The sequence below is a fragment of the Vespula vulgaris genome, chromosome 1, assembly GCF_905475345.1.
Source record: "Vespula vulgaris chromosome 1, iyVesVulg1.1, whole genome shotgun sequence".
NCBI classification, from domain to species: Eukaryota; Metazoa; Arthropoda; class Insecta; order Hymenoptera; family Vespidae; genus Vespula; species Vespula vulgaris.
The window spans coordinates 1,343,050-1,360,000 of NC_066586.1; the positions used below are offsets into that span (position 1 = coordinate 1,343,050).

Below are 16,951 nucleotides of genomic sequence, written 5' to 3' on the forward strand. Positions count from 1 at the left end.
AGGTACCGATCAGGTGATTGGTGTATTGCAACTAGATCTTTGCACCTGGGTAGCTGCGATAGGCTGCTAGAAAGAGAGAAATAGAACAGTGGTGTTTTGGTGATGTTAACAAGAATTTTTTGCCTCGTGTACTACTGACTACACACTACCAGAACGGCTGAACATCATACAGGAGATGTAAAATGGACAAACACAAAAGCGACAAACATATGGGACTATAAAAGGAGCGTTTTTTTTTCTCGATTAGGTAAAAGGTAAATGATAGAAGATTAGAACTGGGTATATGATTGGGAATACGATGACGTTTGGAAGATAATATAGGGTTGTTTTCTTTTTTCTTTTTTTTTTTTTTTGGGAAGGTAGGGAGAGGGAGGGAAATTATTAAAATAAACTAAACAGCAACGTGATGGATTCAAGTTCATAGAGAAAAATTCTTGTACGAGATTTCGATACGTGAACACTAATATAAAATGTTACGTTAGTGATCGTCCTAACGGGTATGCGGAATATCGTCGCGCGTTTATTCGTGCCTCGAGGGTAAACTCTTACTCGTTTTAGTTACTCGTCTTAAATTCAACAAGTCGACTGAAAGTTTAGAAGCACGCATCCGAACAAACCCGTTAAGGCTATCACGAAAGTTCGACCACTGCGCAACTATTGGCCAATTTTACCTCTGCTTCGATAATCTGTTTTCACGTGCGATAGTGCTATACATAATACGTTCTGCTGTATATATATATATATTAATATATATATATATGTATGTATATAATATATATATGTATATGTATATATCAATATACATATATATATTAATATATATATATGTATATATATATATGTATATATATGGAGATCGAGATACGTGTGTAATAGCATAAGAGAGAGAGAGAGAGAGAGAGAGAGAGACAGAGAGAGAGAGAGAGAGAGAGAGAGAGAGAGAGTATACGTAGGGTCTACTGCGGTATCGAGGGAGAAGCCCGATTGCTCGACGAAGATTGGCGAAAAGCAGCGCAGCAACGAAAGCTCCTTCGACGCAAACCCAGGAAACTTAGACAGAGGGTGAGTAGTAGTATAGGTCGAAAGAACCAAGTCAGAAGGTAAAGAAGAAAAAAAAGGAAGATATCGGACAGAAAGAGTTAGAGACAAAGATAGAGAGAAAAGATAGATAGAAAAAATAGACAGAAAGAGAAAAAGAGAAAGAGAGATAGAGAGAAAGAAAGAAAGAAAGAAATATAAAGAGACAGAGTTGAAAGAGAAAGAAAAATACAGGGAAGGGGAACAATAGTGATGAAAAGTGCGAAGGAACTCTACGGAAAACTGGACAAATGGAGAAGGAAAAATGATCGGATGTATGTGTATGTGTCCGGTCTTTGGACGGGGAATGCGTGCACTTCGAGTCATTGTTCCGCGTACACAAGAGACACACCCGATGATATGGCGTAACGTAACAGTCCTCGAGTGGACTGGTACTTCGCGATTTTTGTCCGGAGATGCGTCGGCTAGAGAGTAATTTCCTATCCGTCGCAAACCCGTCGCAAACCCGTCCCAAACCCGTCGCAAAGCGAGAAGTAGTACGTCGAATCATTCATACACGTTATATGTATGTATGTAGGTACATCTAAACGTACGGACGCACGCGCTGAATGCATCGTGTTTTTCTCTCTCTTCTTTTGCTTTTTTTTGTTTTGTTTTGTTTAAAGCTGCGCAAGACGAAGACGAAAGAAGAAAAAAAAAAAAAGAAAAGAAAAGGAGAAAAGAAAAGAGACGACAGAGCACCGGGTGATAATCCGTCACCCGTTTACGTTACATCGACCAATAATAGTTCTTAGCGTAGAAGGATACGTAAAAGATTTGTACAAGTCAAAAATAAAATAAAAAAAAAAGAAACAAGAGATAGAAGAAGATATATATATATGTATGTATGTATATACACGAGAAAGAAGTACGACACATTCGCATGAAGCACACGCCACATGGAAACACCCGCAGAAAGGTTGAGGCTGGAAATATAGATAGAGAGATAGATAGAGAGATAGATAGATAGAGAGAGAGAGAAAAAGATAGAAAGAGAGAGAAACGCGAGAAGAGAAAGAACGTAAGAGAGAACGAGACAGAGAGATAGAAGATGGAGGAGGAAAATTCCTCTGGCTCTTACCTCGACCCATTAACCTCGCACCTACGGATTCTCCAATTTGTGATCGCATTGCGAGAACGACGAGGGTCAATTAATGGGTCGTGTGAGATCGAGAAGAAGGAGGAGTGTATCTTTAGCGTGGTAAAACCACAGAAAATATGTTAGGAACGTCGGTAACGCTTTAACGTATCCAACACAAAATACATACGTCTGATGAAAATAAAATGTCTTGTTGAATAAAATACATTTTTTTTTTTTCGAATACCGAGTACTCGTATATTCGAATTTCGACGCGTTACCGATCTCATAGGAGATAAAAAAAGATAGGAAATAGACGATTTCCAATATTAAAGGATAGGATGACAATAACTTCCGAAGGATTGTCAAAGATATTAGAAAATGACGTTGGACCGTTTCGTCTAATAATTCGCGCGTTGAGTCATCAAACGTTTTGATGTTATTGTCATCAAGAACGATCGTTGACGTCGATTCTCTTGATCGTTTATATCTTTTGAATAGTCACAACACTCTGAAGATGGACGACTTAGCGTGGACAACAAAGGACACTGAACAATTTATTGGGAATCGATAAAGGGTAAGAATTGGAATTGACGGAATAATAGAATCGATAAGACCAATGTCGGAGGTGAGAACGAAAGATGTTAGAGGAAGAGAGAGAGAAAGAAAGAGAAAAAGAGAGATAGAGATAAAGGATATAGACAAAACTTTGAGAATAAGAGATAAGAAAAAAGAATAGATAAAGATATATATATATACAGAGAAAGAGAGAGAGAGAGAGAGAGAGAGAGAAATAGAAAATAGATAGAGATAGAGGTATAGAGAGAAATAAAGAGAAAGAGAGAAAGAGAGAGAGAAAGAGAGAGAGAGAGAGAGAATGCATTACCGCAATGCTAGCCCGAGATTGTGCGGCCTTAATGTGGGCTTGAAGGTGCAGAGGGGGGTGGAAATAGCGGCAGGGGTCCCGATTGCATCGGCCCTTGACAGCGTCCATGCAGACCGTCACAGAGCCGTCCTCGTTCGCCTGCACCGTCTCGAGGGGGTGCGCAAACCGGCACTCCGTCTCGCCGCGTTTGCACGCCCCGCGTTGAAACTCGCGACATACCTACAGCAAGAGCGAACACGCATGGCATGGCACTCTATCTATGAGGGCAAAGGGGCTAGGGTCAACGTAGGGGGTCGGTCGGTTGGTCGGTTGGTTGGTTGGTTGGTTGAGTGGGTGGGTGGGTGGGTGGGAAATGATGGAGTGGGGTGGAGCAGGGTGGTGTAGGGTGGGGCGTAAAGACTCCGGGGCAGCTCTGGAAAACGTTTGGATATTTGGCGACAACATTGGACCATAGGGATCTACCTAGGTTTATATTGTTTTTGGATTGAGGTTCGTCGTTTTTTTTTTTTTTTATTCTTTTTTCTTTTTTTTTCTGGTTTTGTCTTTTTGACGAACATCTTTTTTTGTTTTTTTTTTTGTTTCTTTAGTAACGCGATGACGTAAACCTTCCGATTCCGCGGGATGGATGTTTTGTGAATTTTCTTTTTTCTTTACTTTTTTTTTTTCTTTTTTGCTTTTCTTTTTTTTGTAAAACAAAAGGAACGACAATTAGCGCAAAGATTCGTTCATGAACACGAACTGTAAGGAGGAAGAAATAGTACTATAGATCAGGTTGGACCTACTGAGCTAATATGATCAATCAAATCTTTTGATCATTGATAAACGGTACAAGTTACCGGCTGACTGCGATATACGATAGTATAATGTTGGAAATCGCTAATAGTATATGAGGCTTCGACTCACTTTACTTTGGCATTAGCGTCCTCGCGAAGTATACGTTCTTAATGCTCCCATACTTCGAGGGTATGTATCTAAATTTATAAAATGTCTCTCGCGTTGTCGGAAATTCAAAGTTCGTGTTCTTGGATAACGTTTTTGGGCAACGAGAAAACGTTGGCCCTCGCTTATGCCATAGATCGTTGGAACGAGCTTGAATTGGAGAAGAAAAGCGATACACATATAAACACGCAGACGCATATATATATATATATATATATATATATATATATATATATATCTGTCTGGGTATATTCACGAGGACGCGTTACTGCCAAGGAGCTAATGCTAGGCGTTCGTACGTTGTCAGCCATAGCTTGTGCCAAAACTCGTGGCAGGAATTTACAGGCAGGTTTGCGCCATTATTTTATATACAAGATGGATTTATACAGAAAAAGAGAAACAGAGAGACAGAGAGAGAGATAGAGAGAGAGAGAGAGAGAGAGAGAGAAAGAAAGAAAGATAGATAGATAGATAGATAGATAGATAGATAGAAACAGAGAAAATGGTAGAATAGTAGTTGCGTCTTGAAAGGACGCCGTCTTGTAAAGGAAACGGCGAATTTTTTATGGGATACGGAAACTTTTATGGAAGAGATAGTAACAGATATACAGAAATAGTATAAGTGAGAATAAAGAAACAGAGATAATGAAAGAAGAAGAGCAATATTTAGCTGGCAATTGGATCAAGTGATGCAAAGAGCGCCCCGTTTATGGACTGTGGGTCTGTTACGGGGAGGCGTAAAAAAGAGAGCCAACCTCATATGTTTTTTATTCTTTCTGGCCGATGATACACGTCATTCTAATTCGTCGAGACTGGTTGATACCTGTCACAAAATGCAGTTGCAATTTTAACTGAAATATATGTATATATATATATATATATATGTATGTGTGTATACACGTACAATAGATATAGAATATTTACGAGTCGAAGCAACGAATGAATTATCCGAATTGTTACGTATCTTTCAGATTGATTTGAAAAAAGGACAAGATAAAAAGGAAATAACGAAGAGAACAAATGTAGAAGAAGAAAACGTAGAAAAGTTTTCTAAAATATTTTAATATGTATCTTATCAGCGACCAGAAAGCAATGATACTAATTACTACTCTACATGAGACTAAATACCGTGTTGAGATCTGTCAAAGTGGCACTGCTCGCTGTATTCGGTGTACCCTCGCCCCGCCCAATAAGGTCATAGAGGTCATAGAGGATATTTTTTATTGGGATATGACTATCGAAGGTAAATAAGAAAGGAGATATAATTACGATGGACGCTTTCCTCGAGCATCCTACGGTATTCTAATCAAACGGATTAGTTCGCACGTTTTGTTATAGGAAAACACAGCTCATGCATCGCTACGTTTATTTGTTTGTCCTTCTTCTTTTTTTTTTTTTCCTTGTTTTCATTCTTTTTTTCAATCGTTCTAGTATTCTCTTTTTTTTCTTTCACAAGCACGGAGACGATCGAACATGCGAGATTGTCGATAAATAAATTATTCAAACTTGAATAATATGTATTGCAAGTAGTTGCATACAACATACAATAGATACGATATACAATAAAAAGTTGTCAAGTTCGATCGTTTCTCCTATGTCACTTTGTTGAAGAGAATTTTTCTTCTTTTTTTTTTTTTTTTTTTTTTTTTTTGAAAGAAAAGAGTTAAAAAGTTTTCATGCTTCTACTTATCGTTGGGAACGTTATATTTATATAGAAAGCGTGTCAGGCGTTAGAGATAACGGCGGATTATATGCGGTACATATTCGATATCTTAGCATGTGGCTCGTCTGCAAGTCGGGAAGCGAAAACACAATATAAAGCACGTCACGAGTGTCAGTTTTGCTTGATACATAGAGAACGGTGCGCTCCTTCCTGTTTCATTCGAGTATACCCAGCGACACGAAAGAACGCACTTGGGCTTGAGTACGCGTATTAGAGTGCATGGCTTTTGACAAGCTGAAAAGGGCGTTAGAAAAGAGAACGCATACGTGAATGCAACGATTAACGAGACACACGTACACAGGCGACGTATGAGAAAAGAGAGCGTGTCTGAGATTGTTTATACATATATATATATATCTGTGTGTATGTGTGTGTATGTATATACACGCACACACACACATATATATAGATGTATATATATATACGTATGTATGTGTATATGTACGCAAGTTTATACGTTTAAAGTGTGCGTGCGCACGTGTGCGTATATGTCTGCGTGTATGTGTGTGTGTGTGTGTATATATATATATATGGTAAGAGATGTTGAAGAGAGACATGGAAAATAGAGAGATGCTTGTAATTAAGACGGATATTACGGCATAGAGAAAATATGAGAGAGGCATGGCGAATGATCCCTTTGAGCTGCTGTTAGAGAGTATAGTAAGATATATATATATGGATATGTGTATGTATATGTATATGTATATATGTATATATGTATTTATGTATGTATATAACAAGTTGACACTGATTACGCGTACTAAGAATTTACTACCTACGACAGAAGCGATGCACAAAAGGTAGGTTTGGCTGATAGAAAAATTGTGCTTGATGGAGCAAAGAGGAGAAGGAAAGAAAAGGAAGGGGTGGGGAGGGAATTAGGGGTGGAGGAGGGAAGGAGAAACGAAGAGCTCGTTTTCTTCGCGAAGCAACGAAACGTTTTTTTTTTTTTTTGCCAGGCTACTACACTACTACACGGTTTCTCCGAGAGACGGATCGAAACGAAACGAAACGAAACGAAATGAAATGAAAAGAAACGAAAAGAAACGAAACGAAAGATTCTATTTCATAGTTACTCGTTTTACTAACTTTCGAATCGGAAATTATTAAAACCGAGAGTATTATTATCTGAGAGGATCTACCACCGCGAAGAAAAGTACCACAATTTTATATGTATGTGTATATATACACATATATACCGTTGAAAAAATAGATTACATATATATATATATAGAAAGAGAGAGATAGTGTTCTCTTAACTATATACACATACATACGCACACAAACACATATACATGTCTCTATTTAAATCGAATAGAACTAACCGTAAATACATACGTGTACAAAGATGTATACTATTCGAGTTCGTTTGTGCAGACACGTTTTGTCCCGCGTAATTCGATCGCGTTCGATACAGTTAATCTACTACCGATTTCCATTTCGATCGATGTTCGCAAACGAAAGGAGAGAACGCGAAGAGGAAGAGCTAAATATCGAAGAGGTAGAACGTAGAGAAACGTAGGATCGACCGAGCAGTGACCGAGAGACTTCGTTAATCGATTTCTATTACACGAGAATACACGTTCTACGTCGATCCATCGTTTCGATCCGATCGATTCTATTAAATTACGAACGATAATACACAAGCGAGTTCTATATCGTTAGACGAGGAAATGATAAGTGAAATTTATTTATTAAATACCTACTATTCGCTCGCTTAATAAAGCGCACACTTAATTACGAAAAAATATATAATTACGAAAATGAGAAAAAAGAACACATAAAGAAATAGAAATATATATATATATATATAAATAGATAGATACGTAGGCATAGATAGATATAGATAAATAGATAGATAGATAGATAGATAGATATATGTGTGTATGTATGTGTTTGTATGTTTACATATATATATATATATACATATATATATGTAAAATGGACGATAGTCCAAAAGACAATTATATTCTCTATTGAGAAGATCTGTGCGTGTGCGGTGTAGCGTGTAGCAATGTGGTAAATACTGTGCGTGCGCAATCGTATCGTACGCGCGCGCGCAAGCACTGGGAGAGAGAGAGGTATATATATATATGTATATATGTATATATAATATGTATATATATATATGTATATATATATATATGTTTGTAGAAGATATGCATGTAAAATGTCAAACCGCATGCGATCGTATAATAAAATTTATATTAAAGCACCTCCTCCTAGCTCTGTAAAAAGTAAACACTTAATGTCCTTTGGATAATTAATGAATTAGTAAATTAAATGTGTGATCGTATACGAAGAAAAAAAAGAAAATAATAATAACAATAATAATAATAACAATAATAATAATATAAAGAGAAAAAAAAAATAACAAAGAAAATCATAAATACTCTTGGGCTTTTGAGAGCTGAAAAATGAGACACAGGTAATAGTCGCAAAAAAAAAAATTATATAGATACGGCCAAGTATACACGTATATGGTACTGAAGCTGTAAAGAGCATTAGCTTTGTGCAATTACGCCAGGCGAGTACCTGGCGAGCGCGCGCATGCGCAAATGCTTTTCCCAAACGTACGACTGGACACTCATAAATGCGGTTTAAATGCTAACCAAAGGGAAAACTTTTCGTATTTTGCTGATGGAAAATCCGAGAGAGTCACTTTCTCTCTCTCTCGCTCTTTCTCTCTTTCACTCACTCACTCACTTTATCTCGGAAAGGCAATCAAAGCTTTACCAAAGGCGAGAATGAAAATCCATTCGTACGAGGGAAAAGCATTAGCGCCGCAGCGGTACTAGCCAACGAAATTAAATGTATGCGTGTATCGCTACCAGGATAGAAATCAAACGTTAATTTAAAATGACAAAAAAATATTATATATATATATATATATATATATATAGATATAGATAGATAGATAGATAGATAGATAGATAGATAGTAAAAAAGTAACAAAGATATATATATATATATGTGTATGTGTGTAGAAAAAGAGAGAGAGAAGAGAAAAAAAACAACAAAAAGAGAACAACAAAAGAAAATTAAAATGAGAGATAGTACACAAGAAACGAAGAAAAAAAAAAGAATTTATATCATATATATATATATATATATATAAAAAGAAAAGGAGAAAGAAGAACAGAGGGACCACTAAGTTAAGTGCCGGCCTGTGAAAAAGAAAGTACTTGTAAATATGTACAATAACGCAATATTATGTTAATTAATGTAAGTAATGCTAATGTGTGTATGTGTGTCTGTGTATGTGCGTTTCTAGAGTCTCATACATCGATAGTATCAAAATTAATGACATCAATACTTTTCATTCACTAAGTCATTCGCTACTACGATTGTCATTGCTGCTTCTACGAGTCCCTGATTGGTCAAGCTGTTATTATATCATTTCTTTTTTTTCTTTTTTATTTATTTACTTATTTTTTTTTTTTTCTTTTAAGTAAGTTCAATTTGTTAGTTCTTTTTTTTTCTTTTTCTTTCTCATTGCATTTTTTATTTTTGGCTCGTTTGTTACTTATCTTCCGGGCGAGAACACGAGGTTTAAAGGCGGCAGTTTTAGTACTATATGGCTACATATTATACGGAATGTTTTTTCTTTTTCTTTTTTGTTCTTTCTCGTGAACTCTTTTTTTTTTTTCTTTATTTTTTTTTTTGTCATTTTGTAAGTCCCCCGTCCGCCCGCCCGTCTGCCGATTTACCTTCACCGGGACTGACCTCGGCCAATCAAGGTTAAAAGTATTAATATACTAAACAGCGAAAAATCCAAACGTGTTTAAATTGATATTAATGACAGTATATTATATATATATATATATAAATATATATAAATATAGATATAGATATATAAATATGTATATATGTATATATATATGTATATATATATATATATATATAAACAGGCAGCAGGCAATTAATTCAAAGACCATCGATGATATATATAATATTTATCGTCCGGGGGAGGGTGGGGGAAATCAGGAAGTATATATCTCTTTCTTTTGTCTTTTTTTTGGATTTTCTCTTTTTTTTTTTTTTTGGTTTCTTTACTTTCGTTTTTTTTTTATCGTTCGTAAGGTGCAAGAGGTGTCGGAGGTAGGGAACGTTAGACATCCAGATGGGATAAGTTTGTCAAGATAAATGGAGCAAGTTCGATGTCAATGTAAAGATATTAGTTTTTTTTTCTCGAAAAGGTAACCCGTAGAGACGCAACTTAGAGATTTTTGGTCTCACGTTAAAATTCTTATTCGATCGATATAATGAAGCCGACGATAGTAAGCATAGAGACGCAATTAGGATATTTAAATATATATATATACTCGTTCTCAATTCTGCAAAATAAAAATACTATATATTTTCTCGCAAGCGAAAGAGACACTACGGAAAAATTTCTTGTCTTTTGTAAGACACAGAAAAGAGAAAAGAAAAGAGAATAAAAAAAAAAAAAAAAAAAAAAGAAAAAGTTGATACAGTTCCGAGCATACTTCGCACAAGTTCGTTCAACCAAAAGAGCAAAGGCACATTACAAGAAAATTTTTTTTTATATATATATATATACGTATGTATAAAGAAATATATATATATATATCAAAAAAAAAAAAAAAAAAAAAAAAAAGAAAAATACAAGAAGACTAAAGGTAAGACATACAAAGCACACAAAGTTCTTGGTAATTATAAACGAATTGACGAGATTCAATAAACAGTCTGTGCGTTGTTTTCAGTTTCATTTATATTTCTTTTATTTGAATTCATCATCAATAAATCTCACGTGACCCGAACTTAGTGCAAGTCATCGCAGTACATCACAAATAGGTATCGTTATGATTACTATTCATCATCATTATTTATGTTACCAAATATTATAATAGGTATTACCGTTAGACCAATTGTAATTAGTTAATAAATCGATCGTATATTTTTTTTTTCCGACTTCCTTCTATTTGCAATATTTAATTAACGACATTACAATGCGTATATTTACTATTCACTTTCATACTCTTTTCCTCGACTTAAGGGTAAACGCGTGAAATCTGTCGTGTATTTTGACTCCAGACGAATAATAATAGAAATGTACTAATATATTCACTAGACTGACAGAAGAGATGAAAGCGATGGAGGATATGTGGATAAACGATACGCGATGTGGAAAATGAGGAATTCGTGTGATCGAAGTGTAACGAGGAGTATATATATATAAAAAAAAAAAAAAAAAAGAAAAAAAAAAGAAAAGAAAAGAACAAAAAAGATTGTTAATTTACGTTGCACACGGGAGCGAGTCTCGACGAAACGTAAATAACAACATAGGACTCGCTTTTTGTCGTTACGTATTAATTATCGTAATCGTAATCATAATCGTAAGAATATGAATGATAATAATAATCATAAAAATAATAGTAATAGTAATAGTAATAGTAATAATAATAATAATAGTAATAATAATAATAATAATAATAATAATAATAATAATAATAATAATATTACCCAGGCTGGAAATTTTTCATTGTGACCCTGCAGTTAAGTCGATATAATGATAATCAGCGCTCGTACGCGTGGCCGGCTGATAAAAGTTTGAAGCGAATAAATAAAAGGGTTACGTTGGTATTATTGTCGGCTAAAAAGTCGTTTATTTATTCTCGAGAGGTTCGGTCGTCGTACGAAGAAAAATTATTTCCTTTTTTCCCTTTCCTTTTCTATTCGTATCTTTTATCATTTCGTATCATTTTTATCTTGTTCGTTTCGTTTCGCTTTGTTTCGTTTTCTTTTCTTTCTTTCTTTTTTTTTTCTTTTTTGCTTATTTTTTTCTTTTTCTTTTTTTTTTTTTTTTTACACTGCGGGTACGGGTGTGTTAAAGAGGGACACCGAAAAATATACACTGTACATGTATAGAGAAATTTTAACTCAACTAGCGATAATAATTAGATCTCTCTCGAATGAATTCGAATGACTTTAAATCTCGTCGGCAATTGGTTTTGTTTTCTTCGACCGTGTGTCCGTGTCTCTCTTTCTGTCTGTCTGTCTGTCTGCTGATGTCTGTGCGTGTATGTTATGGGTGTATGTGTGTGGACTTATGTGCGTCGTGTTCACGTGTATGAGCGAATGTGTCTGTACTTGTGCTTGTATATTTGTGTACACGTGTATGTATCTGTACGTCTCTCCGTTGTATATGTGTATATGTGTATATGTATATATGTATGTATGTGTGTAGGTGTATGTGTGTGTGTGTGCGTGTACTTTTTCTTCTTTCTTTTTTGTCTCTTTTCTTCCTTTTGCCATTGGGCTCCGCGATACAAAATACAATTAATTAATTTGTTAACCTACCTACTATGTACACATATCACTATGTGCGTATGCACGGATGGACAGGCGCACGAGCGTCATGTGTCTGCGTGTGAGATTCCGCATACGTACATAAGATCGTTTAAAAATTTTCTGCGTTGTAAAAATGTGCAACGATTCGTATATAAGAAGTTATCAAAGAGATTCACGTACATATACATAAAAGTTCGTGATAATATAAGTATCCGAGATAAAATATGACATGTATATACGTGGACGATGATACGAACACACATAAACGAGTGAAAACCGATATCGTGCGATAAATAAAAATTCAAAATTGTATGTTATTCGATCGTCACTTTCTTTATTAATCCGCGCATATTAAAACGCAACTTTACCTCCTTCTCCTCCCCCTTCCTTCCTCCCGTCGTCCTTCCCCTTCTGCCTATACCTTTTCATTTTTCGTTTTTTTTCCTCTTTTCTTTTCTTTTACCTTTCCTTTCCTTTCCTTTCCTTTTCTTTTCCTTTCTTTTTTCTTCCTCCGTTTCCCATATCTTTTTCGTTTAATCTTATTTTCGCGCATCAATGACGCGCACGAATTATGCCTTCGGTTACGATGAAAAACGTGTCGAATTCATATTTTTCTCCGAGGACTTTTCTCCTCCTCCTTCTTCTTCTCTTCCTCCTCCTCCTCCTCCTGATTCTCCTCCTACCACTACTATTACTACTACTACTACTACTACTACTATCACTACTACTACTACTCCTACTACTCCTACTAGTACTATTCCTACTCTTCTCTTTTCTCGCGAAATGTGTAATTTCCATTTCTGAACGATCTCGAAGAGTTTTTCGACCGATATAGGTACCTATACTCTCCCTCTCCCTCCCCCTACCCCCACCCCTCCTCTTCCTCTTCCACCCCACCTCCACCACCTCCTTCTCTACCTTCATTTTATTCGTTCTTCGCGAAACTGCCGTACGAAACTTGTTAATTCCGCAAAAGCCGCGAGGCAAAAGAAGAAGCGATAGAGGCTCCGGGGAAATCTGTAAAACTCGAACATTATAAAAGTTGCAATGTATGCGGATACAAAAGTTCTTTTTTTTTCCTCTTCTTCCCTTTACGTTTTTCTCTCTTTTCTTTTCTTCTCTTTTCTTTTCTTTTCTTTTCTTTTCTCTATTTTTTTCTTTTTGTTTTTTTTTCTCTCTTCTTCTTCTTTTTTTGTTTTCGTTATTTTCCCGTTAAGTTTCCCCTTTTTTTTTTTTGCTTTTCTGTCTTACGGAAAATGGTCGCGGATATGGTCCGATAAAGTATCTTTCTCAAAATCCCCGTACCATTATATATTTCGAATTTCATAACACGTTGTTCGTCGAAACGAAGGCCATTTTTCTCGAGGATATATATATATATATATATATGTATATATATGTATATACACAGAGAGACATACGCGCGCGCGTATATGTGTATATACATATATATTCTTATACATATCGGCGCTACTTCAAAAATATCATTTATGTCGTTTACGCCATCGCACCGAAGTCCCTTTTCGTTCGTAATACTTAAGAAACTTTCTCGTTTCTCTATCCGCGAAGCATATTTTTTTTATCATTTTTTTTTCATTTTTTTTTTGTTTGTTTTCCCTTTTCCCTTTTTTCTTCGTCATCATTATTAAGAGGTACAATAATAATAATATTATTATTATATTTACGTAATACGATATTCTCTACATTTAGTTTCGTATATTAGTATAATATTCTCATTAACGTTTAGAAAGTTTATATGCAATTATACGAATTTAAGGAACTGGCATTATTAGCAGGAGCAGAAGAATTCTCTTTCTACGTTCGAGTTCCAAGAGTCACCGATGACAGCTTCATTTATGAAACGATAGTGAATCACAACCTTGAAACTTAAGTATTACACCGGTACGAACCGATCCACCGAAGTAAACAAATATCGAAAAGATAGATATAAAGAGAAAGAGAGAAAGAGTAAGTGAGTGAGAGAGAGAGAGAGAGAGAGACAGAGAGATAGTAAGAGAGAAAGAGAGAGAAAGAGAATACGTCCTCTAAACGCGAGAAGAGATCGGTTACCCTTGGAAGATTTTTAATTCAAACGTTTTTTCCGTATTTCCACTATATTTTCTTTTCTCTTTTCTTTTCTTTCCTTTCTTTTTCGTTTTATTTATTATTTATTTATTTATTTATTTATTTATTTATTAATTTTTTTTTATTAATATATTCATTGCACGTTTCTCAATTCCTCTACTTCTACTTTACCATTTACTTACTCTGCTTTTATTCTTAAGACTCGACGATGATAATAATAATAGTAATCATAATTATTATCCGTAATCGTACGTAATGAGATATAACATTAATAATAATAATAATAATAATAATAATAATAATAATAATAATAATGATAATAATAATAATAATAATAATAATATATTATAATTGCAATCAATATAATAATTAATCATATCATCACTGTTTTGTCGTTGCCATTATTTAATTATCCGACTTATATACTCCTTATCAATTTACAATTTCTACGATATCTTTAGACCTCTTTGTGTTGTTCACGCGACTCATCTAAGAATTCTATAATAAATTATTTTCGTGCGAATAACTCTTCCCTTCTTATCTTTCCTTTTCTCTTCCCCCTTTCTTTTCATTTCTTTTTTTCATCTTCTTTTTCTTCTTCTTCTTCTTTTTCTTTTTCTTCTTCTTCTTTTTCTCCCATCACCCTATTCCCTTCGAAAATTCAATCGTATCTATTAATCGTTCCCTTTCGAATCTACGCGAGAGAGCTGTCAAACGTTGCTTTCCTATACCGTCTACTATTTTAATTGTACTCCGTATAGTACATACACATAGGTACGATACATATGCTATATTTATAAATATATATATTTATATATATATATATATAAAGTTCGTGTCTCGATTTCTATTTCTTTTTTTCTTTCTTTCTTTCTTCCTTTTTATATCTTTCTTTTCCTTTTTTTTCCTTTTTTGTACTCGGCTCAGAGTGACCAAGTCAGCGGATATTCGATCTACAAGAGCATTTTTCTCAATAAAATCGGATAGACACATACACACACATATATATATATGTATATATATATATTATATATATATATGTATCATCTAGACAAATCGTCCTCTTCGATTTCTCTCCCTCTTATCTTCTTTTCGCTGAGCACGACTTCCGTTCTTTCCTACGCTTTTTTCCTCTTTTATTATACCGAGAGAAACGCGCGCGCCTTTTTCAAGTTTTCTCCTACTTCTTTACTTCGAAACTAACACACGAGTACGGAGCTACGTGTACGTATGTATGTAAATATCATCTCGTAATTTTACATATACATTCATACATATATATATATATATGTAAGTATGTATATATATATATAATATTATATACTATATTTATATTATTTATAGAACTTTGCAATCTTAGCTAGGCATCCGACGTTTTCGTTTCCACGATCGTGCGTAAAAAAAAACCGGACAAGAAAGAGCCAGGGATCTTTCGATTTCCAGCCTAGGCTAATTTGTTTTCTCTCTTTCTTTCTTTTTTTTCCATTTTCTTAATCTTTTTTTTTGTTTCTCGTTTCTTTTTTTGTTCTTTTTTCAATTTTCCTTTTTCATTTCCTTTCCCATCCTTTTACTTATCGTAAAAGGAAATGATAAAAACGACATAGAGCTAGCGTTCGATCACCGCGAAATGATCGTCGGATATCGATCGATCGATGCGTCTTGATCTAGATCGTATCGGCGAACCGAATTCGATCGAAGATCGATGGGGTAGCTTCGATCGATGAATGAGACGACGGTTTCGCGATCGATAGGGTTTTTGGATGTTTGGGTGGAGTTGAGTGTGATATACCGTTGGATAAGAAAGATACAAGAGAGACAGATAGATAGATAGACTGAAAGTAAGAGAGAAAGAGAGAGACAGAATGAGAAAGAGAGAGAGAGAGAGACAGAGAGATAGAGATAGAAAGAGAAAGAGAGAATGAAGATGGTGTGATGTGAGGTTTCGGAGTAAGGATAAGTGAAGGAAAGAAGATAGGGGTTGATTAGATCAAAGGTGGATAGATATAAGGTATAATCGTGAAATAAGGGAAAATAGGAGAGCGGTAGTCGTTGGTAGAAGACGAAATATTCGACTAATAGTAGGCATGAACGTAGACGATGTTGTGGATCGCGTGGTGATGGGCGTGAGGATTATGTAGAGGCGTGCAGATGGAGGTGGTCGCGGTGGTGATGGTCGCGGTCGGGGAAGGTGGGTGATTGACAGATTGCATCGTGGATACGGGCGACACCTGATTGGGGGGACCGGCCGGCACTTGGTACACGGTATTGGGCGCGGCCATCGGGCACCTTGAGGCCCCGGCTGCGCCGTGTTGGGCCCCATGCTGTTGTTGTTGTTGTTGTTGTTGTTGCTGTTGTTGTTGTTGTTGTTGAATGTAGTTTGGTGGTTGACATACCTCGAAGCGGTCTGTACGTGGCATCTTCTGCGGCATCGCTACCGTCTGCGGGACGACGCCGAGTGGGCTGCCGACTCCCGTCGGGTCCGCCGGGCCCATTATCGCCGGCATTATCGGGCTGGGCGCGAAGTACGGGTTGTACGCGTTGCCCACCTGCGGCATACCGGTCAGGTACGGATTCGTTGCCTGCGAAAACACACCCCGGAAGGTATCCAGGTAAAGCGGATTAGAACGCAAATCTCCCACCTTCGCTCCGTCTTTGCATCTCTCCCGGTCGCTGTCGCTCCATTCCTTTTTTTTTCATACTTTGTTCTTTTTCTTTTTTTTTCCTTACTCTTTCAAACCGCGCGAGCACCCCCTTTCCTCTGCTCCTTCCTCGAGACACACCGTTCGGTACGTTTTAACGATGGAACGAGGAGAGAAAAGGACTTTCGCAGCGGAGAGCTCTTCTTCTA

General features: G+C 35.9%; 1 protein-coding gene across 22 annotated transcripts in view; it reads right to left on the reverse strand.

Moving 5' to 3' along the window:
* LOC127063440 (mediator of RNA polymerase II transcription subunit 15-like) overlaps nt 1-16,951 on the reverse strand; it is a 378,635-nt gene that overhangs the window by 21,088 nt on the left and 340,596 nt on the right. For 17 of the 22 annotated variants that reach the window (XM_050993320.1, XM_050993338.1, XM_050993249.1 and 14 more), the window contains 2 exons: nt 16,497-16,682; nt 3,042-3,260 (listed from right to left, as the gene is read on the reverse strand). The exons of 1 other annotated variant lie outside the window; for it this stretch is intronic. In XM_050993320.1, coding sequence (XP_050849277.1) covers nt 3,042-3,260; nt 16,497-16,682 — 405 coding nt within the window. The remainder of the gene's footprint in view (nt 1-3,041; nt 3,261-16,496; nt 16,683-16,951) is intronic. 4 more of the 22 variants (XM_050993409.1, XM_050993380.1, XM_050993374.1 and 1 more) reach the window with 1 other exon arrangement.